This window comes from Dromiciops gliroides, chromosome 5, assembly GCF_019393635.1.
Source record: "Dromiciops gliroides isolate mDroGli1 chromosome 5, mDroGli1.pri, whole genome shotgun sequence".
Taxonomy (NCBI): Eukaryota; Metazoa; Chordata; class Mammalia; order Microbiotheria; family Microbiotheriidae; genus Dromiciops; species Dromiciops gliroides.
The window spans coordinates 43,069,681-43,093,213 of record NC_057865.1 but is presented as its reverse complement, the minus strand read 5'-3'; the positions used below and the strand labels follow the sequence as shown (position 1 = coordinate 43,093,213).

At 46.6% G+C, this 23,533-nt stretch overlaps 1 protein-coding gene across 2 annotated transcripts; it reads left to right on the top strand.

Moving 5' to 3' along the window:
• The first annotated feature begins 665 nt into the window (after nucleotides 1-665).
• On the top strand, nucleotides 666-11,073 carry TMEM42 (transmembrane protein 42). Of its 2 annotated transcripts, none has more exons than XM_043965605.1 (3): nucleotides 666-1,060; nucleotides 8,307-8,453; nucleotides 10,182-11,073. In XM_043965605.1, exons 1-3 carry the CDS (start codon nucleotides 716-718, stop codon nucleotides 10,320-10,322), a joined length of 633 nt encoding a protein of 210 aa, XP_043821540.1. In that variant the 5' UTR covers nucleotides 666-715; the 3' UTR covers nucleotides 10,323-11,073. The 2 variants fall into 2 exon arrangements, with proteins under 2 accessions (XP_043821540.1, XP_043821539.1); XM_043965604.1 differs by lacking the exon at nucleotides 666-1,060 and adding an exon at nucleotides 5,838-6,231.
• Nucleotides 11,074-23,533: the final 12,460 nt, after the last annotated feature.

Genomic DNA, 23,533 nt, shown 5'->3' with positions numbered 1-23,533 from the left:
TTTCAATGTATTCACATCCACACCCTTGGGCACATTCAATATGGTTCAGCCACACTGGACCTATTGCTGTTCCTTTCACACATATACACTCCCATCTCTGGACCCTGGGCATGTGGCCTGGCCCCATACCTAGAATATTCGACCTCTACCTCTTAAGTTCCCTGGTGTCCTTAAAGGCTCATCTCACATTTTGCTGGATCTTCTCACTGTCAGTAATGACCTCTCCTTTTTCCCTCCCACATTCTGCTTGTAGGAGAGTTGCCTACATATTTATTTACATTTTGTACCCCCTTATCCCCAATTAATGACTATAAGCATGTTGAGGGCAGGAACAATATTGCATAAGGAAATTTGAGAATCATAGAAATTAGAGCTGCAGGCAACCTTAGAAATCATTAGGTCTCACACATATGGGAACAATGAGAGGCTGAGAGGCAGGGCCTAGCTCAGGATTACGCAGCCTGTGATTCCAAAACTCTTCCTCTTCCCCCTCCCCCAAGGCAGGTGATCACTTTCAGATGTAGGAGGCAGGTCCTTCAGGCTTTGTGGGCTGGGCCTTGTATTGAGGCAAGCTCCGCACCATTGGAAAGCTTCTGATGAAGGGGCGGTGCAAAGGCGGGGCGAGGAAGAAGGAGGCGGAGCCTCGGGCTTCGAGCGGACTGCGCTCGCCAGACCTTGTCACTGTGGCGCAGGAGTCACATGAAGAAGGCAGCCTATGGCGGCGCGGGGGCGTGGTTGCCGCAGGAGGCGGAGCACCGGCAGGGACCCCGGCAAAGGCTCGGGCTCGGCCTCGGCTCCCGGCTCCGGCTCCGACACAGGCCCCATCGCGCTCCCGCTCCCGCTCCCGCTCCCTCTCCCAGTGCCAGCAGCGATGGCGGCGGTCCTGGGGCCCAGCGCCCTGGCTCGGCTCCGCTGGGGCTCGGCGTTCTGCTCCATCGCGGCCGGAGGCTTGGGCGCCTTCGCGGCCGCCTTCGCCAAGCTGGCCCTGAAGCCGACGTCCCGGGGCCCGGAGGAGGAGGAGGAGCAGGAGCTCCCTTACCCGCCCGCCATGCAGGCCTGGGTAAGAGCCGGAGCCGGGCCAGCAGGCGGGGTGGGCGGGCGAGCGGCTCTGCTGGAGGTGCTTCTGGCCAGCCGGGGAGCAGCTGCGCCCGCTGTCCAGGGTGCTGCCCTGGAGGGGAGGGGGCAGGAGCCCCGACGGAGCAGACGTCTAATGGCGCACCGCGTCTGGGGAGGGGGCGCCCTCTGCAGTGCCCCCTCGGAGTGCGACTGCGGGGTGGGGAGGGGGCTGGGACGGACCCCTCTGCAGCGCCCCCTGGGAGCGGGACTGCGGGGTGGGGAGGGGGCTGGGACGGACCCCTCTGCAGCGCCCCCTGGGAGCGGGATTGCGGGGTGGGGAGGAGGCTGGGGCGAGCCCCTCTGCAGCGCCCCCTGGGAGCGGGACTGCGGGGTGGGGAGGGAGCAGGGGCGGACTCCTCTGCAGCGCCCCCTCCGAGTAGGTCTTCAGGGTGGGGAGGGAGCAGGGGCGGACTCCTCTGCAGCGCCCCCTCCGAGTAGGTCTTCAGGGTGGGGAGGGGGCTGGGGTGGACTCCTCTGCAGCGCCCCCTCTGAGGAGGACTAAAGGCAGGGGGGTGCGGGGGCGGGCAAGACCCTTCTGCAGCGCGCCCTTGGAGCAGGGACTGTGGCGTAGCGAGGGAGCTAGAGTGGACTCCTCTGCAGTGCCCCCTCCCAGTAAATTTGCAGGGCGGGGAAAGGACTAGGGCGGAGCCCTTTGCAGCTCCCCCTCAGAATAGGATTGTGAGGTGGGGAGGGGCCCGAGGCCAGGAGGACCCTTCTGCAGCGCCCTCTCGGCGCGGGACTTCGGGGTGGAGGGGGCTAGGGCGGGCCCCTCTGCAGAGCCTTCTCCGAGTAGGACTGTGGTTGGGGAAAGGCAGAGGGAGTGACGAAGCCCTCTGCAGTGCCCTCTCCGAGCAAGACTGCAAGAGTGGAGGCGGAGCCCTCTGCAGTGCCCCCTCCGAGAAAGACTGTGCGGGGTGGGGGTGGGGGTGGGAAGGAGAGTACCCTCAGTAGCTCCCTCACCGAGACGGACTAGAGGTGGAGGAAGCTGTGGTGGATCCCTCCGCAGCGCCCCCTCCGAGCCTGATTGACAGGGTGGGGGGTGTGGCGGTGACGTACCCCTCTGCAAGAGCCTGAGCAGGAGCAGGATTGGGGATCGGGGGAGCCGCAGAAATGGCAGAAGAGGACAGCTTGGTGTAGTGCCTGCCATCCTGAGTTTAGTCATGAAGGAAGGGAGTTTAGATGCCTCTGCACCATTGTGGTGGTCATATTTTAGGAAGAACCATCGACAGCCTGGAGGGTATCCAAGGCTCAACTAGGATGGAGGCACTGGCAATCAAATGAGAATCCGATTAAGGAAGGGGGAATGTTTAGCCCAGGACGTTTGAGGGGATGTCAAGTAGAGGAGAGATTTGACCTCGGAGAACAGAACTGAGGCGATTCACTGGATGGACGGTGGGGAAAAAAAATTTCTTCTGGATAAAAGGAAAATTTTTTAAACAATTAGATCTTTCCCAAGGTAGAGCAGGTTACCTTAGATGTTATGGAATTCTCCATCTCTAGTTTTTCACCCAAAAGGCTGAAAGACTTCTTGTCAAGGAGGTCTTTGTTCTGTTAGGCAATCACTGTTTAGTTGTGTTACATTGGATGATTTCTGCAGACCCTTCTAGCTTCGACACCAGTTGCTGGAACTGCTTGAAGAGATGGGGAAGAGGGAAGGAATGTGTTTGAGCCACGGAGCAAACTAAGGGCTTTGTTCCCAATGGAGATTTCTATTCTAGCGGGGTTTCATATTGGGATCCTAGGCTTCATTTCTTCCCCTTTGTTTCCAACAAACCTACTGAACGATGTCAGTCAAACACATTCATTAACCGCCTACTAATGTGCCAAGCTTGTACTGAGTGCTGGGGATAAAAGAGAAGTCAAAAGACAGCCCTTGCTCTTAGTGGGGGAGATGACATGCAAACAAAAAATGCAAAAAGATATGTACAGGACAAATTTTGATATAATCAAGAGTGGGAAGGCTCTAGAATTAAAGGTGATTGGCAAATGCCTTCCTGTATAAAGAAGGGCTTTAGATAGGATTTTAGGGAAACTAAGCAACAAAGAAGGGGGGGAGGAGAGATAGAGACACAGAAAGGAGAGAGAGAGAGAATTTCCAAAATCTGATGTGGGATGAATAGCAATGAGGCAATGTCATTGCATAGAATACTTTGGGGCACGTAAAGTGTGACAAGATTGGAAAGGTGGAGAAAAGGCAACTAATTGAAGAGCTTGCATTGTTAAAGAGTATTTTATATTTGGTCCTTTAGGTGATGGGGAGCAGCTGGAGTTTTCTGAGTGGGGCAGTGATTGGGGTCAGAGCTGTGATTTTAGAAGAATGGGAGTGAGGAGTCAGATGAAGGATGGAGTAAAGCAAAAAGATGTCTATGACGTGTTGCTAAGGTTCTTGTTTAGAGGTGACTGGCACTCAAAGATCCTTTGCCTACCCCTGGCCCTATCCTAGATCTATCCTGCCCTTTTTCCACTGGGCTCTGAAGCAGGAGGTGGTTGTTGATGATGAATCACTTTATATCCTGGAATAGAGGGGCAACAGCCTCTGGGGCTTTTCCCAGTTTTTGTTGCTCCTGTGCCCCACGTTGTTTGTTTTTCACAGGACTATAGTTTTGAGTGACTGATTTAGTCCTTTGGCTTTGGAAACGAAAATCCCTAAACTTGTGTAGGGGAGGCAGAGATGTGATTTCAGAGAGCACCACATTTCTTTTTTATTGTTGTTGCTGCTATGAAGTTGCAGTGTTTGTAGAGGGCTAGATTTGTGGTCAATAAGTTTGAGTTTCAATCCTACCTCAAATACTAGTTGTGTGACTGTGCGACTCTTAACTACGTTTTGCCTCAGTTTCCTCACCTATACAATGGGGAGGTTGGATTCAATTTCCTCCAAAGTCCTTTCAAGCTCTAAATCTATAATGATACTTGGTATATTTTGCCTTCCTCTTTAGGATGGGAGATCTTAGGATACCCAGAGCCTGTCGTGTAGTGGTCACTTAATAAATGCTTATTTATTCACTGATGTGAATTTTGTTCTAATCCCCACTTTATCTTTTTTGTTGTTCACAATATTCTACAACAAGGGTTGGCAAGTTGTCAGAAGTGGCAGGCCAATTCATTTATTCACTCTAAGGTATTCATTCATGCTTTCAACAAAAATTTATTAAGACCCTACTCTGAGCCAAAGTAACATGTCAGAAGGATTAAAAGCTTGTGGGGGTTCAGAAAGACCTTATAGAGGAAGCTGGCACTGGAACTGAGCTTTGAAGGGAGAACTGGAGTCTAAGATGCAAAGCAGAGAATACATTCAGGCATTGGGAAATGCAACAACAAGAGATGAATTGTCCTTTGTGGGGAAAAGGGAATAATCTGGAGCACAGTGTGTGTGTGAATATAATCTTTAATGACCTCCCCAAAGGTAGAATGGAGTCAAGTTGTGAAGGACTTTAAATGTTAAAAGGGAGTCAATATTTTATCCTAGAATCATAGGGAGCCACAGAGGCTGTTCTGTGGAGAAGACTAGGAGAAGGAGGAGACTGAAAAAAAGACCAACAGGGAGGCCGCTGCAGTAGTCTAAGAAGGACCTAATTGAAGGGAGTGGCCAGGTGACCAGAGCAAAGGGGAAGATTCAAGAGATGTTGAGGAGGTAGGATTGACAAAACTGGGGAAAAGATTGAACATGTAGGGTGAGGAAGAGTGGAGAGTCAAGGTTGACCATATATGTAACTGGAAGAAGGCTGTGTTGTTTAATGGGTGCAGGACAGGCCATGGAGTCAGGAAAACCTGGGTGCAAATCTTGCCTTCAACACATGAGAGTTGTCTCACTCTAGGCAAGTCGCTTACCTTTATTGTCTCTGTGACTACCAACACACTCAGGCTGTAAGTTATAGAAATCTTGCTAGCGAAATCTCCGATTGTTTCCAAAACAAGTGCTCTTCCTACTGCCCACTTTCAGCCATGTTGATCAGAAAAGACTTTGTGGAAGAGGTAACATCTGAGCTGAGTCTTGAAGTCCTGCACTACCTCTTGGGAAAGTGGCTAAGTGAACCACTTTTCACAAGTAACTTCCCAAATCTGAGCTTCAGTTTCTTACTTAGAGATAAAGGGGATTGCATTGATATGGGAAAGGCTAAACATATTGGGTTACAGCAATGTGCGAATATGTTACTGTGTCATAAGAAATAGAGAATATGAAGGATTAAAGAAACAAGGGCAGACGTGATTGATGTGGAATGAATTAAGCAAAACTATGAACAAATAGAACGATTACAGCCATGTAAAACCTAAAGCCTTGTAATTATAATGATGACGTTTGGCTCAGGGAAAAAGAAAGATATACGTCCATCCTTTTCTTCTAGATATGGGAAACTGTAGGTATGATGGTGCACCTGCGGTCAGGAGCCGATGAAGTATCGCTTTTCTAGAAATCGTGGTTGTTTGGTTCTTGTTTTCAATCTGTGTATGCAGTGAAGCTTCCCTGATTTATTTGGGGGTAGGGGTACGGCGGCGAGAGGTCGTCTCGGAAAAGAGTTGTGACAAAAAGCTTCAGTGGAACCCAGGCCTACGTCAGTGATCCTGGGTCCAGCCCTGAGGCTGCCTCGCCTCCTGCATCCAGAGGATGCTCTGAGGTGCGAACAGAGCATCCCTCCCCCGCCCCACCCACCCACGCACGCACAGCCCCGGGGGCGGGGCGAGGACGGAGGAGGAGGAGCCTCGGGCTCCGAGCAGATTGCGCTCGCCAGACCTTGTCACTGTGGCGCAGGAGTCACATGAAGAAGGCAGCCTATGGCGGCGCGGGGGCGTGGTTGCCGCAGGAGGCGGAGCACCGGCAGGGACCCCGGCAAAGGCTCGGGCTCGGCCTCGGCTCCCGGCTCCGGCTCCGACACAGGCCCCATCGCGCTCCCGCTCCCGCTCCCGCTCCCTCTCCCAGTGCCAGCAGCGATGGCGGCGGTCCTGGGGCCCAGCGCCCTGGCTCGGCTCCGCTGGGGCTCGGCGTTCTGCTCCATCGCGGCCGGAGGCTTGGGCGCCTTCGCGGCCGCCTTCGCTAAGCTGGCCCTGAAGCCGACGTCCCGGGGCCCGGAGGAGGAGGAGGAGCAGGAGCTCCCTTACCCGCCCGCCATGCAGGCCTGGGTAAGAGCCGGAGCCGGGCCAGCAGGCGGGGTGGGCGGGCGAGCGGCTCTGCTGGAGGTGCTTCTGGCCAGCCGGGGAGCAGCTGCGCCCGCTGTCCAGGGTGCTGCCCTGGAGGGGAGGGGGCAGGAGCCCCGACGGAGCAGACGTCTAATGGCGCACCGCGTCTGGGGAGGGGGCGCCCTCTGCAGTGCCCCCTCGGAGTGCGACTGCGGGGTGGGGAGGGGGCTGGGACGGACCCCTCTGCAGCGCCCCCTGGGAGCGGGACTGCGGGGTGGGGAGGGGGCTGGGGCGAGCCCCTCTGCAGCGCCCCCTGGGAGCGGGACTGCGGGGTGGGGAGGGGGCTGGGACGGACCCCTCTGCAGCGCCCCCTGGGAGCGGGACTGCGGGGTGGGGAGGGGGCTGGGGCGAGCCCCTCTGCAGCGCCCCCTGGGAGCGGGACTGCGGGGTGGGGAGGGGGCCGGGGCGAGCCCCTCTGCAGCGCCCCCTCGGAGCAGGACTGCGGGGATGCCCCCTCCGAGCAGTACTGCAAGGATGGGAGCGGAATTCTTTTCTGCGACACTTCAGAGTAGGACTGCGGGATGGGGAGGGGGCTTGTGCGGAGCCCTGTGCAGCGCCCTCTCTGAGTAGGACTGGGGAGGCGGCGGCGGCGGGGGGAGGGGGGGGGGCCGGCCGGGGGGAAGTGTAACGAGAGCAGGGAGAACAGCACAGCAGCGCCTTCTAGGAGCGAGACTGTGGCTGGGGAACAGGCGGTGGTGGACTTCTCTGCAGTCCCTTCGGAGTGGGGTTGAGGGGGGCAAGGAGCGAGGAGACCTGTAGCGCCCCCTTGGAGAGATACTGAGGCTGGGGGAAGTACAGTGGCGGACCCCTCTGCAGTACCCACCTCGGAGCAAGACTGTGTGTGGGGGCGGTTGGGAGGGGGCTGGGGCGGAACCCTCTGCAGCGCCCACTCGAAGTTGCACTGCGGTTGGGGGAGAGGGGAGGCGCTGGAGACAGACTCCTCTCTGCAGCGCCGCCTCCAGGTGGGGCTAGGTATTGAGGAAGGGAGGAGGGGACCCCTCTACTGCAACCTTCTGAGCAGAACTGAATTGGGGGGTGATCTCTCCGCAGTGCCCCATCAGAGCGGAACTGCGGCCTGGGAGGGAGCGGGGGCTGACTCCTCTGTTAGCTCCTCCAATGAGCAGAACCGATTGGGTAGAGGGGACAGACCCCTCTGTAGTCCCCCCTCGGAGTGTGACTGGGGGAGAGGGGCAGGTCATTCTGCATCTTTTCTCGGAGAGGAACTGGATTTTGATGGAGGAGAGGTTTGGGAAAGGAAAGGTGACTTTGTTCACGCTGGTCAAAGTCGTGAATTGAACGGATCTACTGCAGAATCTTGTCTGAGATAGAATGGCAGCTTGAGAAGCTTACATTCCCTCCCATGATCAGGTTTTCTGCAGTAGAATCACAATATTGCCTGCACCTCAATCTTTCGCTCAGATCTTTGGTATTTGTCATTCTTGTCTTGTATCCCTTACCATTTATTGCTCCTTCAGGGATGCAGTTCCGTCCAAGTGTAGAATAATAACAGCGGGTATTAGCATAAGCATCTAAGGTTTGCAAAACAACTTACATTTTCTCATTTGCACCTCTAATTTGTGTGATAGGGTTCGTGTTGTATTCTCCTATGAAGCCATCAGCTCCCTAAAAGGGGACTAATACCTTGCCTCCTAGCTGTGTATTTTGCCCATCCCATCCTGCTGGATACCTAAGAGTTCTCTGGACACTGTGTAGGTGTCTGAATAAAATGACCATTCTCAGAGCCCTTCAGCTTAGAAGGAGGGACTCACTTCAGAGACCTTCTAATTTTACAACAATGTCTCATTGGTGACAATGTTCTAATTTTTTTTTTTGCGGGGCAATGACTTGCCCAGGGTCACACAGCTAGTAAGTGTTAAGTGTCTGAGGCTGGATATGAACTCAGGTCCTCCTGAATCCAGGGCCAGTGTTTTATCCACTGAACCACTTAGCTGCCCCAGTGACAATGTTCTAAAAACCCCTTCAAGTGAACGTTTTGGGCATCTTTCCTTCCCCTGCAGCTGACCCTGATGTTCCGGCTCATGGCCTTCTCCTTGATGATTGTCAGCAACTCTCTGATGTGGGCCTTCTTTTCCAAAGCTCTCAGTATTTCTTCATCTTCTGCCACAGCATCGCTGACAATGACTGCTTCTAACATCATTGCCTCAGTAAGTGATCAAAAGTGTGTAGAGTAGTGCCTATTCAATGCTCTTAATTTTCCTGGTCTGTGAAATATAAAACAAGGAGGTAGCATGGGGGTGGTAGACAGAGGAGAGGGGCAGTCCTGGAGCAAGCAAGTGTTTAGACCTGGAAGGGATGGAAAGGGTCCCTTAGTCCAGCCTCCTCATTTTATGAAGCAAGGGAGACCTAGAGAAGGGAAGGGAAGGGAAGGGAAAGGTCTTGTGGGAGATCACAAATTCAGGTCCTGCCCTTTGTCACAGACTAGCTTGTGACAAAGGGCAAATCATTTCATGTCAGTACCACCAGTGATGCCCCGAGACTGTTCTAGGTGAAGTGTTATTATGCATCAGGAGAGGAAGTTTCTAGACTAACTTTCTTATACCAATAGAATCACAGATTTGGGGAAATGATGCGTGGTTGTTGAGGTCCAATGGGATTCACAAAGAATTATGACTTCTCTGAGGATTGCTGATTTCATCGGTGTGGGTATACTGTCCACTGATGCATATCTTAAGTCCCCTCCCCTTAAGCAGACTGAGAACAGGGACTCATGGTGGCTTGGTTATCCGTTTTGGTTTACCTTTCTTTGTATGCCCAGTGCTTAGCACCATGCAGTGGGTGCTCAATAGATGCTTCTTGACTTGAACTGTTAGGAAAACAATCCCTGGTCTTGCGGCCAGCTACATTCAGGTCTTACCCACATGATAGGGTACTTGTGTGACTAACACAAGAGCAGAACAGAGGCTCTCCAGATCTGGTGAGGCTGCTTCTGGGTCGGAGTCCCCAGGCTCATTTGACCTCCCTTTCCAGCTTGGAAGAACCTCCGGGTCTTGGAGAGCCCAGAGGACTGTGATGGAGGAATTAGCATTGCTTCCCACAAGGGGGCCTGAAAAATAGAATGGAATTCTTCATTAATTGCAGGGTCTAGCAGAGGAGGTAGCTGCAACATTGGAAATTTTGTTTCTGAGGCTTCTGAGCATATATGGGAATGCTAGTCCTGACCACATATTTAACTCATCACTCCTTTCCAGTGGGACAGAATGAAGCTATGAGGGAGAAGAGGAAGAAACTGAGGCAGTATGGTAGCAACTTAGATCACATACGTAGTAGAACGGACCTTGGACCTGTGTTCGAATCTCAGGTCTGCCACTAACTACTCATGGGACAGTGGACAAGTCGCTTCGCTTCTTTTGAACCTCAGTCTCTTCATCTGTAAAATGGGACTAAGTCTAGCTGTGTGACCCTGGGCAAGTCACTTAACCCCAATTGCCTCACTAAAAAAGAAAAAAAAAACTAAAATGGGACTAAGTAACCCCTGAAGTCCCTTTGAGCTAGATCCATGATGCTGTGTCCCCATTTCCTAATGCTACATGGCATCCCACTCAATACCTAACCAAACTTTTGTTAACTATGGGCTAGATATAAAGCAACATTATTCCTCTATTTCTCAGGGATCAGCCTGTGATAGGTAGCTAGGAGAGGGAGTACTGTTTGCCCAAAGAGTCTTCAGGTGAGTTACCATAGCAGAGCCTTGGGGCTCCTGTGGTACCAAATCAGCTAGGGTTAACAAAGCACATTTCTGTAGCAGGCCCCAAACTAGCTGATGAGAAATCATCCGTCCTGAGACCAGTTTATCTAGGTTTCCCAAGAAGAGGAACTGAATTAATGAGTTTTCTATGCACGTTTTCCCTCTTCCATGTCCTCTGCCCCTTCAGGCCTTCCTGGGTTACCTGTTGTATGGAGAATACTGTGCGGTGATGTGGTGGGCCGGAGTCGTCCTGATCCTCTACGGACTGGCACTGATGCACATAAGCTCGTCGGCTGACGAGGAGCTCGAGGAAAAGAAGAACCAGTAGAGGCAAAGTTGAAGGCGAACATTCCTCGTGCTGTTGTTAGCCCTTCAGAATCCCAGGCCTCAAGAAGGCCACTGAGTTCTGGGGGAGCAGTTTTGTCCTGTTGTTGTTGTTGTTTTTAAATTCCTATCTATGGAAGAAACCAATGCTAGACACCATCTGATTGACTCATGCTTTAAGGATCTCTTCAGGCAGGGCGTGCTCGTGTCACTAGGCCTCTGGAAAGTGGATTTGTGCTTCTGACTCAGTTGAGAAATTCTGCTAGTTGTCTAGAAACCCCAGGGAGAAAGCAGTGTTCTTGCTGGAGTTGATGTTATCTGTTCCTTGTGCCTAGGGGACAGATCCTAGGAAGAGGCTTTATCTCTACTGAGCGTTTCTCCTTGGGGCATCCTAGACAGAATGGAGAAGGCTGACCTTGGGGTTGACTTTGGGTCTGAGTCTTTCTTACTCTCTCCCTGTGGAGCTCCTGTGATGCCAGTGGTATGTTTATCACCAACCATAAATCTTAATTTAATGGGGATTTACAGTCAGTTAATATTGATATGTGCCAATATCAATTACTAAGCATCTCGGCTGGACAATGCCTTGGGGATACCAAACTATTGAGAAGATGCCATTCCCTACCTTCGAGGGATATAGTCTGTTTAAGGAGGAAAAAAGAAGAATGATACAGGGTAGAAAGTGATAAAAGCCAAAAAAAATAAAAAACAAAAAACAAAAAATAAACCAATAGGAAGGAAGGGATAGAAGCAAAGGAAAGAAAGATCTAGGAACAGGGTTTCTTAACCTTTTTGGGGACATGGGCCCCTTTGGCAGGCTAGTGAAGCCTATGGACCCCTTCTCAGAATAAGATTTTTTAAATAATAAGACAATATATAGGATTACAAAAGAAAATCAATTGAAATGCAGTTATTAAAAAAACAAATACATGGACACCCAGTTTTAAGAATCTCTAATACAATGTGTCATAAGAAATTTAAGGAGGGAGAAGGCTCTTTCAGGAAGCCTTCACAGAGTGGGTAGTTGTTGAGCTGGGTCTTAAAGAGGATTTCAGAAAGAAGAGATGTGGAGGAAATGAGTTGCAGGTAAGGAAGAGAGCCCTGGCAAATGGATGGAACAGCAGACTGGGGACCAGCTAGTTGTCTAGTTTGTGTGGAGGTGGAATTCATGGAAGAAGGTAGTAGAAAATAAGGCTAGACAGGGAGGTAGCAACCAGACTGTAACGGACCTGCTATGGGGTCTCCCAACCCATCAGTATTGATTAAGCTCCTACTATGTGCCAAGCACAGTCCTTAGTGCTGGTGATAACCAAGACAAAAAATGAACCAAACAAGTGTTAGACAAATAGGAATATGATTGTAGACTTCATAAAGTGCTTAAATACAAATCTATACAAAGTAGTTATGGATTCAACTCCCTATTACCCCTCCACTTCTGAGATCTATATAGCCTGAAAGGATAATCAAAATTTGCTCTAATTCTTTTGTAGCACTTGCAGTTCTGAGACTGATTTGAACACCCCCAAAATATATTAGGGAGGTTCACCACAGTCTGGCTTCCATCTTCCTCTTTAGCTTTGACAGAACAGTCACCCCAAAAAGGGAAACAAAAGCAGGGAGATTGTTCAGAGAATTATGGAATGTAATTATCATGGATATTCTAAGAATAATTGAAATGTTAAGTAAAATTGAGTTCTTTACCAAAAAAAAATACAATTGATAAACATACAGTTGACACCACTCTGGGGCCTCCTCAGCTCACTGGTGAGTCCCTGGCCAGGATCCCCATTTCCTGAAGAGCCCTAACCATGCTTGTGCTTGCTTCATGCCTAGTTCTCTCTCCCACCTGCCCCACCTACTTAGCCTCCTCACCCCAGCTTGATTACCCAAATCCCACCCCAGCTCTCCTTTATGTGTTGTATTCCTGCATTAGGATGTAAGCTCCTTGAGAGGAGGAACTGATTTGTTTGCTTGTATTTGTATAGTATAGTGTCTAGCATGTAAGTGCTCAATAAATCTAAGCAATCAAAAGAGTTGTTGGTGGTGGTGGTGTTCTTTAAAGCAAGAACTAAAATTTTAAGATTGAGAAAAGTCAAAAGCAAAAGAAATTTAAAGATTATTTCATATGTCACAATGTCTATATTATATTATGTCTAAGCTCTTCTTAAGCATGATTCCCAGTCATTTTTATGACACAAACATGGAATAATTGGACTAGAAGATGCCCCTTGTATGAGATCAGAATAATTTACTATAATAATGTTAAAACTTGTCAAGTCATAGTGTTAATGCCAAGGGTTTCAGTCCTGCATCTGGTACATTATTAACCCCAATGAGTCAATTTCTGAATTTCCTGAACTTCAAAGTAAGAGAAACGTCTTCATTTTAGGTAGGCACTACTTCTCTCAAGTATGTCGTGGGAAATGCAGAATATAATAGTATAAAATATAAGTTCATAACAGAGTCACAACAATAACGGAGGCCCATGGAAGGAGGGGTTCCATCTGGTTAGGAGCTTCAGGGAAGATGCAGCCATTGAGCTGAACTTTGAAGAAGGAACAAAATGGTGGATGTCAGTGTGGGGAGAAGGGAGGGGGGCGATTCCCAACACAGGGAAATAGCACACACTAAAACACTAAAACCGGAAAGCACAGTAAGTCTTCTAGTGATATCTGGATGACCACTTGGGGCTGGTCAGCCATATCCTTGGGGATCTAGTCAACCCAGGGAGGCTTGTTTGAAGAGGAGGGAGGGAGGAAGAGAGGGGGATAAGCATTTATATAGACCTACTATGTACCAGGCACTATGGTAAGCACTTTATAAAGATTATCTTTTGGCTCTGTTGGAGCCCTGACTAAATATTCATACAATAATAACTTAAGGTGCTCTATCTGGGGAAATAGAGTAGGGGGGATGGATATGAGAAGGGGGAAAGAGAGGGCAAAACTTCCTCTTTCCTCAAGAATCATAAACATGGTTCTAGTCTGACCCACGTTATGGCAAGAACGGTCTTGGACACTGAGAAACAAATCCTTAAAACACATTATCTGTGTACTTAGGTGGTTTTGTCAGCCAGGACATATACCAAAGTGAATGGCCCCACAAGTGAATTGTAGTATAATTTCCCCAAAGAATGAAAAAGTGGGGAAGCCAAGACCCTTGTTTTAAAAGTAATCTGGGAGTACAAGTGGTTGAAGGTCTGTGAGTCTTGGTTACCTCACCAGTAAAATGAAGAGATTGGTCTGAGGTCCTACCCAGCTCTAAATCTGGAATCATCTTCTAGAAGGGGAAGGTACTGACAGCTGATGCTTTAAGAACCCCCAAGAGAAAACTAGGCCCGACTGATGGTGAGGGTTGTAAGCCTCACCTCTGCACAAGGGAAGGAAAGCAACAGGAATAGGTGGGACGTGTAAGAAGTCCCAGAGGTCAGAGACAGAAAGAAAGATCCCATATACAGCAAAATATTCATGGCAGAACTTTTTTGTGACATCAAAGAAATGGAAACAAAGTATCTGCCCATCATTTGGGGGGATGGCTAAACAAGTTGTGACACATGAACCCGATGGGATATTAACTATGGTGTAAGAAATGACATGAAGAATTCAGAGAATCATGGGAAGACTTATATGAAGTGATGCAGAACCAGGAACTCAATACACACAATGACTACAACAATTTAAGTGCAAAGAAAAGAGGAGGGAGAGAGAGAGAGAGAAGAAAGGAGGGAGGGAGAGAGAATGAAAGAGAAAAGAAGGAAAAGAAAAGAAACTGAACACCATATGTATCTTTATAATGACCAAGAAGTTTAATCTTGGAGAAGAGTTGAAAAAATGAACCTCCCTCCTTTCATTTCAAAGTGGGAGGACTGGGGCAGCTAGATGGCGCAGTGGATAGAGCACCGGCCCTGGAGTCAGGAGGACTTGAGTTCAAATCTGGCCTCAGACACTTAACACTTACTAGCTGTGTGATCCTGGGCAAGTCACTTAACCCCAATTGCCTCACTTAAAAAAAAAAATTGCTGATAGGAACCATATTGGAGGAATCAAAATTCAGGCAGAAGAGGAGGAAGATGGAAGCAAGCTTGCTGTCCAGAACATTAAGCATCCTTGGGTTGAGGATTGAGGGTGGGGAAACTGACCATTCGAAAATACTCATGGCAGTTTTATTCACAACAGGGAAAAACTAGTAACAATTCACATGCCCATGGGTTAAGAAATACAAAAATTGTCATGTTGAATATTAATATAATGGAATATTTTTTCTCCAAGAGAAATTACATGAAGCAACTTGGCATAGTTAATACAGGGATCCCTTTGGAGTCAAGAATACCTGTATTTGGGCCCTGCTTCTAGATATATACACTAGCTGGGTGATCCTGGGCAAAGTCACTTACCACCCTGTGTCCTGAGTTAACTCTAAGACCAGAAGTTGTAGGGCATGTAGGGATCTGCTTTGACAGGGGGAGTTTATTTACCCTTTGCTGATCATCTCACAGGCCTAGATACACACACACACACACACACACACACACACACACACACACACACACACACGAAAGATAATCAGGAGCAGCTAGGTGGCACAGTGGAGAAAGCATCGGCCCTGGATTCAGGAGGCCCTGAGTTCAAATCTAGCCTCATTGCCCTGCCAAGAGAGACAGAGACAGAGACCAGCTGGTCTCCTCCCCACAAGAAAGAAATCATGCGCATTAAAAGTATAAAGAAACATTAAAAACATTTGTGTGTGTGTATATATGTTTATATTTTTTAAATTGTAAATTATAGGGGGCAGCTGGGTGGTGCAGTGGATAAGGCACCAGTCCTGGGTTTAGGATGACCTGAGTTCAAATCTGACCTCAGACACTTGACACTTACTAGCTGCGTGACCCTGGGCAAGTCACTTAACTCTCATTGCTCTGCAAAAAATAAATAATAATAATAATAATTAATTAAATTGTAAATTGTAGTCTAAACTTTCTATAGGAACTTCTGTATTTAGTGCATCTATTGGAATGCTTAGGGTTTCACTTTTTGATGGCTACTAAGTTTAGAATTCCAAACATGTTTTTTAGAAAAGCATTTAGCATTTGGGGATGATGGGCCCCACACTTTGCTGTGCTTAAGAGAAATCTGGGGGGCATCTAGGTGGCACAGTGGATAAAGCACCAGCCTTGGATTCAGGAATACCTGAGTTCAAATCCAGCCTCAGACACTTGACACTTACTAGCTGTGTGACCTTGGGCAAGTCACATTGCCCCACAAAAAAAAAAAAGAGAGAAAAATCTGGAAAACCATCCAACATTAAGATGCTCAAACGGTGGCTGTTTACACTTCTTGGCAAAAATGATGGGACCCTACATCTCTCCCATAGCCCATCCCAGTGTTCCAGACCTGAGAAACTTCTAGCATGAACACCAGCAGTGAGAGCTCTGGGTAGGAGGGTATGTGAGGCTGCCTGCTGAAGGCCACTGGCCACTTTGTGTTGGAGTGTGGACCCTGATAGCAGCCCCTTGACTGCCAAGATCCAAACTAGGAAGTTTTAAGTCTCTTACATCCATTACTATGGAATTGCCTATGGGATTTGGTTCAGCTCCGATTCCTGATTATTCCTAAAATAAGATTTCAGGGAACTTGATGAACAGTTAGGATTCATGGTTAGGATTCTTCTTGGCTACCAACCAGAAGAAATCCTCAACTGGCGTTTTTTCTTCAAGGCATGGGAGATGGGGGACAGGAATCTCCTGTAGCAATTCTCCCCAACTGGTGAAGATCTAACAGACTGTTTTCTGAGAAAACAGGATTACTGGTCTCAGCACAAACATCAGATGGCGGGTATCATGACTTGAGCTTATAACACACATACTCCGAAATAAACACAAATGGAACTGGCAGGGTGTTGCTGCACCACAGAGCTTTGTAGAATAAGAATTCTAGCCCAGCACCTCACCCCTCAATTCTGCCCCATCCAATCACTTCACAAGCTCTCAGCTTTTCTACTTCTGACCCTGAGGTCAACCCATTGGAGCAGCTATAACCTAACCACAACAATCACCTGGAAAATATTCTCTTCCTTTCCCTTACCCCATCCTCACTAATATACACACTGGGTGGGTGGAGGAGGGGAAGAATTACTGATGAAGCGACCAATCAGCAAAGTTTTGACACCACCACCCTTGTGGCTGGATTAGAGAGAGTACTTATTGATCCTCAAGCCACTAGGAAAGGTCTCCGCCAGGTAGACCACTAGGGCAGAATGCCATCTCCATTGTCAGATGGGTTCACTGTCTGGTGGTTTTGCTTAATTGATTTTCTTTGTTACAAGATAGGGCTCAATCTGGAGGTTGGGAAGAGGAGGGAGGTTGTTTCCAGAAATGACTACTACAGGTCATCAGGGAGGAAGGCTTTAATCAGGGAAATTATTTCAAGTCCAGAACAAGTTCTTCTTGAGACTCAATTCAATAGCTTGTACCTTTATTAGCCCCTCTGAATCTAAATAGTAAAGGGATCAGGTCTGAAAACATGATGGCGTAGATTTAAATCCAGTAACTCAGCCACTTGAATAGCCCCCAAGATGCTTATGAAGGGCCTAAAGAAAGCAATTTTCAGGTGTGTGTACCCATTTGTGTGTGTTTTCATCCTCATAAACAGAAGTTATGGAGAGAGAGAGAGAGCATCACACAATGTTGCTGTTACTTTGTACAATATTCTCCTGGTTCTGCTCACTTCACTTTGCATTGGTTCAGATAAGTCTTCCCAAGGTTTTTCTGAAATCTGCATGCTCATCATTTTATAGCACAATTATAACTGTATACCACAATTTGTTTAAGGGCTACCTCTTTATAATCTCTTTGGAGAGAAGAAAGGAGAAAAGAGGAAAGGAGAGGAGAAGGGAAGGGGGGAGAGAGAAGGGAAGCAGAGTGCTAAAATCTAAGGATTTGATTGCCTGTTGGACAATTCTGAATGAACAAATTGCAGCATATGAATGTGGTAGTATATTATTGTGTTATAAGAAATGATGAAGGTGATGATCTCAGAGAATCCTGGGTAGTATGAAAAGACACAGAATGAAGCAACCACGGGAACAATGTATACAAGACAGCAGCATTGTTTTTAAAAAATCTTTTAAAATGTAAGGACTTTGATTAATACAATGATCATCAATGTCGCTTGAGAACCTATGATGAGAGCATGTTACCCAACTCTTGACAGAGCAGCAATAGACACAAGACACAGGGACAGATATTTTGGGATATAGTCACTGTAAGGATTCTTTTTGCCTGACTATGCTTATTTGTTACGAGAGTTTTTTCCTCTCTTTCTCTACATTTTTAGTTGCAAAATGGGAATAGGGGGTGGAGTTGGTTAAAAAACAAAAAGAATAAAAACAAACTCAAGGTTACCAGATGCAGCTCTCTGCCTGTCCCACTGTAATTTTCTCACCCTTGTTTCACCCAGTCCATCATCCCATCCTAGCCTTTATTCCCTTAATATAATTTTTACTCATTCTTCAAAGTTCTTCTCAAAGGCAAAATCAAAATGGTCCATAGATCTCAATAATCTCTGTTCTTGGGGAAAGCTAAGTGGTGTAGTAGACAAAGCACTGGCCCTGGATTCAGGAGGATCAGAGTTCAAATCCAGCCTCAGACACTTGACACTTACTAGCTGTGTGACCCTGGGCAAGTCACTTAACCCTCATTGCTCTGCAAAAAATAAAAAAACAAACAAACAAAATCCCTGTTCTTGAAGAGGACAAAGAAAGCCTTGATGCTAGAATTACCTGAAAATAAAGAAACTTCATTTTCAACTCTCTGAAGCTCTCTCTGATTCCTATTTCTTTATTTTATTTTTTTAGGGCAATGAGGGTTAAGTGACTTGCCCAGGGTCACACAGTGTCAAGTGTCTGAGGCCGGATTTGAACTCAGGTCCTCCTGAATCCAGGGCCGGTGCTTTATCCACTGTGCCACCTAGCTGCCCCTTCCTATTTCTTTAAAAAATAAAAATGAGAGAATCTGACTTATAATAGCTTTAAGGTTCTTTTCCACTCTAGTGAAGAGACCAAAAACTGAGACTGGATCCCAAGTCTGGATCTGCAAGTTACTCTGTAAGGTTTAGAACCAATCGTGCAATCTCTTAGAGCCTCATTTTTGCATTAATAAGATGATAAATGATTTTTTTAAAATCTAGACTTTGCCCTGAAAAATAGTGAGAACTAAGGAATTGACAGATTCTCTTCCCCAGCATTAGATCTTTCCCATAATCTCTGAGCAGATGATTGCATGGGGCACTTCCTACTACTGCTCCTCCAAGGAGTTGATGGACAGGCAAATTGCCCTGAAAACTGAGAAAATTGCATGTGTTTTGAGCAAACAGCTACTGGGAAGTCTAAGCAAACTCTTCACTGATCAGTCCCTTTGCCTCTTCCCAATTTAGTTGGAAATGGGAGCATCTTGGAAACCTGGATATTTCCACTGAACAGATGTCAACTTGAACCAAAACAACAGGAAAAACCCAGTGGCTCAGGCATGTCAATGAGAAATGGTTTCTCATCTGCCAGTTCACCCTTTTCCGTGGTTATTATAATAATATGAATAATTGACACATATCATTCTTTAAAGTTTGCAAAGTGTTTTGTAAACATCCTCTCAACTGGACCTCACAACAGTGATATGACACAGGTACTTTTATGCATATTTTACTGATGAGGAGACAGGTTCAGAAAGGTTGTCTTGACCAAGGTCACATAGGTATAAAGTAGCAAAGATGGAGTTTGAGCTCTTGTCTTATGCACCGTGCCTCCTATACCATGCTCTTCCTAATCAACACAGTCTATGTCACATCATCCGGGATGTGTCCCATCTCCCCAACAAGACTGCAACACCCCCCACCCTCCCCACCCCCCCACCCCCAATGAGGAAGAACAATCACTAGGGTGAAGGTGACTAGGGTCCTAGAATTAAAGAGGATGCTAGAAGCAGCTGCACTCCTTTGACAGCTTAGAAATAATTAAGCATCATTATATTTAGTCAGAAAGAATATTTGGTTAAAATAGAACAGTATTCGTTCCCCAATTGATAAATGGTCAAAGGATATGAATAGGCAGTTTTCAAATGAAAAAATCAGAGCTATCTATAATCGTATGAAAAAATGTTCTAAATCACTATTGATCAGAGAAATGTAAATGAAAACAACTCTGAGGTACCACCTCACACCTATCATATTGGCTAATATGACAGAAAAGGAAGATAAAAGATGTTAGAGGGGGCATGGGAAAACTGAATACTAATCCACTGCTGGTGGAGTTGTGAACTGATACAACCATTCTGGAGAACAATTTGGAACTATGAACAAAGGGATAACAAACTGTACATACCTTTTGATCCAGCAAAACCACTATTAGGTCTGTATCCCAAAGAGATTTAAAAAGTCAGGTAGGGGGGCAGCTAGGTGGCACAGTGGATAGAGCACCGGCCCTGGTTTCAGGAGGACCTGAGTTCAAATCCGACCTCAGACACTTAACACTGACTAGCTGTGTGACCCTGGGCAAGTCACTTAACCCCAATTGCCTCACCAAAAAACAAAAACAAAAAGTCAGGTAGGGTACAGGAGGACCTATTTGCATGAAAACATCTTTAGAAGCTCCTTTTGGGATGACAAAGAATTGAGGAATGGCTGAATAAGTTGTGGTATATGATTGTAATGGAATATTAATATGCTATAAGAAATGATGAGCAGGCTGATTGCAGAAAAAACAACCATGGAAAAACTTAAATGAACTGATGCAAAGAGAGGTGAGCAGAACCAGGAGAACATTGTACACAGTAACGGCAACATTGTACAATGATCATCTGTGAATGACTTAGCTATTCTCAGCAATACAATGACCTAAGACAATTCTAAAGGACTCATAATGTAAATTGCTGTCCACATCCAGAGAAAGAATTGATGGTGTCTAAATGCAGCTTGAAGAATAGTATTTTTCCTTTTTTTGTATTTTTTCATGGTTCTTTTCTTCCTTTCTGCTCTCCATCTTCTTCTTCTTCTTCTTCTTCTTCTTCTTCTTCTTCTTTTGCCAGGGCAATGGGGGTTAAGTGACTTGCCCAGGGTCACACAGCTAGTAAATGTCAAGTGTCTGAGGCCGGATTTGAACTCAGGTACTCCTGAATCCAGGGCCAGTGCTTCATCCACTGCACCACCTAGCTGTCCCCTCTCCATCTTCTTTTACAACATAACTAATATGGTAATGTGTTTTACATGATTGAACATATGTAACATATGCCAAATTGTGTACTGTCTCAGGGAGGAAGGGGGTAATGGAGGGAGAGAGAAAATGTGGAACTTCAAGTTTTAAAAAAATTAATGTTAAACATTGTCATTACATGTAACTAAGGAAAAATAAAATATTATTTTAAAATAGGACACTAGGAGAAGGGGAGGGAGAGAGAAACATTTTAAACTCAAAATCTTACAAAAATGAATATTGAAAACTATCTTTACATGTAATTGAAAAAAAAATACTAAGGACACTATTGGATGGTGATTTCTCCCCTGCCATGCAGCCACACCTAAGACCTCACCCATTCTGCTCTTCTCCCCAAACCACCCCATCCCTCCTCCCCCAATCCTGATTGCCCAAGCCATCAAAATGACTGGTTATGGCTTTGTGTTCTCAGGGCCTAGAAAAGAGCTTAACTTTCTTCAGGTCCTCAATGAATGTTGATTGATGAGGGCAATTAGCAGGACGTTTATCCTACTGAAGTCTTGGGAGATAGATGTTGCCTCATCTGGTTATGAAGATACAATGAATCTTACAGTTTTCCACTTCCTTCCTCCCACCACAGTCACATGACATTCTGGTGTGCATCATAGCTCTCTCTAGGTCCCCATTAACACCAAAATTCCTATTGTGTACAGAGCTAGACTGGGACAGCAGCTTATCTGGATCAGGACTCAGCCAAGGGTTTAATGAAGACTATTTAACAATGATGATAATAATGAGGATGATGCCAGGCCGGACTGATAGTTATTGCACAGAATGTCTCATGCCCTGTCCTTGAGGCCCAGAACACCAAAGCTGGAAAGAACCTTAGAGGTCAATTCTCTTTTTGTTTTCTTTTTTTTTTTTTTTATGCAGGGCTATGGGGGTTAAGTGACTTACCTAGGGTCACACAGCTAGTAAGTGTCAAGTGTCTGAGACTGGATTTGAACTCAGGTATTCCTGAATCCAGGGCTGGTGCTTTATCCACTGCACCACCTAGCTGCCCCCGAGAGGCCAATTCTTGCTGCCCCTTCATTGTACAAATGAAAAAATGGAGAGCTTCAGAAGTGGTATGGAAAAGGGAGGGCTTTGACTCATTCTGCTCACAGAACATGAACAGGAGCGCTGAGTGGGAGTTGCAGAGGGGTTGATTCAGGCTTGATGCAAGAAAGAGCTTCCAAACAATTAGGGTGGGGTGAGCTACATATCAGGAGGCTCTGTGTCTCCATCCCTGGAGGTCTTTAAACAGAAGGGGGATGACCACTTGACAGTCAGGTTGTAAAGGAGATTTTGTTCTGGAAGAGGTTGGACAAGAAAACCTCGTACACACTAACAGCAACATTGTACGATGATCAGGGGCAGCTAGGTGGCACAGTGGATAAAGCACCGGCCCTGGATTCAGGAGGACTTGAGTTCAAATCCAGTCTCAGACACTTGACACTAGCTGTGTGACCCTGGGCAAATCACTTAACTCTCATTGCCCTTCCCTGCCCCCGCCAAAAAAACCACCCCATTGTATGATGATCAACTGTGATAGACTTAGCTCTTCTCAGCAACACAATGATCCAAGACAATTCCAAAAACTCATGATGGAAAACGCTCTCCACATCCAGATAAAGAACTATGGAGTCTGAATACAGATGGAAGCATACTATTTTCATTTTTGTTTTTGTTGTTATTTTTGTTTCTTCTTTCTTGTATTTTTCTCCTTTTGTTCTGGTTCTTCTCTCAAAACATGACTCATGTGGAAATGTTTAACGTGATTGTAAATTATAACCTATATCAGATTGCTTGCTGGTTTCAGGAGGGGGAAGGGAAGGAATGGAGGGAGAAAAATTTTGAACTCAAAATTTTACAAAAATGAATGTTGAAAACTATTTTTACATGTAATTGGGGAAAAATGAAACAAAATACTAATGAATTAATTATTTTTTTAAAAAGGAAGAGGTTGGAACAAATGGGTTCTGGGGTCCCTTCTGTCTTGCCCCTAGCTCACACAACTAATTAAAGGGAAATCCAGGACTCATACCCAGCTCTCTGCTCCCTCATCCAGTGATCATCAACAGCAGGAGGGAAGCTCAGATGTCATTTAAGTCCAATCTCCTCAGTTTACAGCTGAGGAAACTGAGATCCAGAGAGGTTCAGCAACTTGCCTAAAGTGACCCAGGTAGCTGACCAAGGACTAGAATCCAGATGCCCTAGCTCCACAGTCAGAGTCCCTCTGCTTCACCACACTGACCTCTGGGCAAAGGATCTGCTTCACATGCTCCTGCTCCAAGCTTCAGACCAAGGGAAAGCTTTGGGAAAACCCAGCACTACCCCTTTAACAATGGAACATCTCACTTTCACCTTCAAACAAATCAGAGAAACCACTGAGCAAGAGAAGACCATGGATCACCATGGCAGCATATGAGCGAGAGGAACTCTGGGGAGAAAATGAAGAATTCAGAAATCAATGGATGGTACCAAGTATTTCTCAGAAAAAGAAAGAATAGGTCAGACAGAGGACACAGATATGGGGAAGGAAAGGACAGATGTGTAACACTCCCTCATTGCGTCCTTTGCACAAAGAGCATCAGCCAGGGATGGGGAAGTTATTTAGCAAATGAAGCCATCTGCTCTGAAAGTGCATGTTTGCTCTAAATTGGGAGGGTCTTTCGTGAATGTCACCTCAAAGGGTGTTGGTGACAGGTAAAGAGGCCTATTCCCAGGGCAGAGTAGCTGTGAAAATGTATATCTGGATTCCCCTTTCTTTGGCAAAGGGCTTCTTTTTTTTTTAGTTAAATTTTTTTTTTCAAATTACATGTAAAAACAATTTTTAACATTCATTTAAAATTTTTTTTAGTTCTAAATTCTCTCCCTCTCTCCATCCCCCCACATCTCTAAGAAGGTAAGCAATTTGATATAGATTGTGCATATTGTTGTTTCGTTGTTTCAATCATGCCTGACTCTTTGTGATCC

Excerpts from the sequence above, each read along its gene's own strand:
- TMEM42 (XM_043965605.1), top strand. The coding sequence starts at position 716 with ATGGCGGCGCGGGGGCGTGGTTGCCGCAGGAGGCGGAGCACCGGCAGG. Across the intron at positions 1,061-8,306 it reads CGCCCGCCATGCAGGCCTGG|CTGACCCTGATGTTCCGGCT; the intron begins GTAAGAGCCGGA and ends CTTCCCCTGCAG. Across the intron at positions 8,454-10,181 it reads CTTCTAACATCATTGCCTCA|GCCTTCCTGGGTTACCTGTT; the intron begins GTAAGTGATCAA and ends CTGCCCCTTCAG.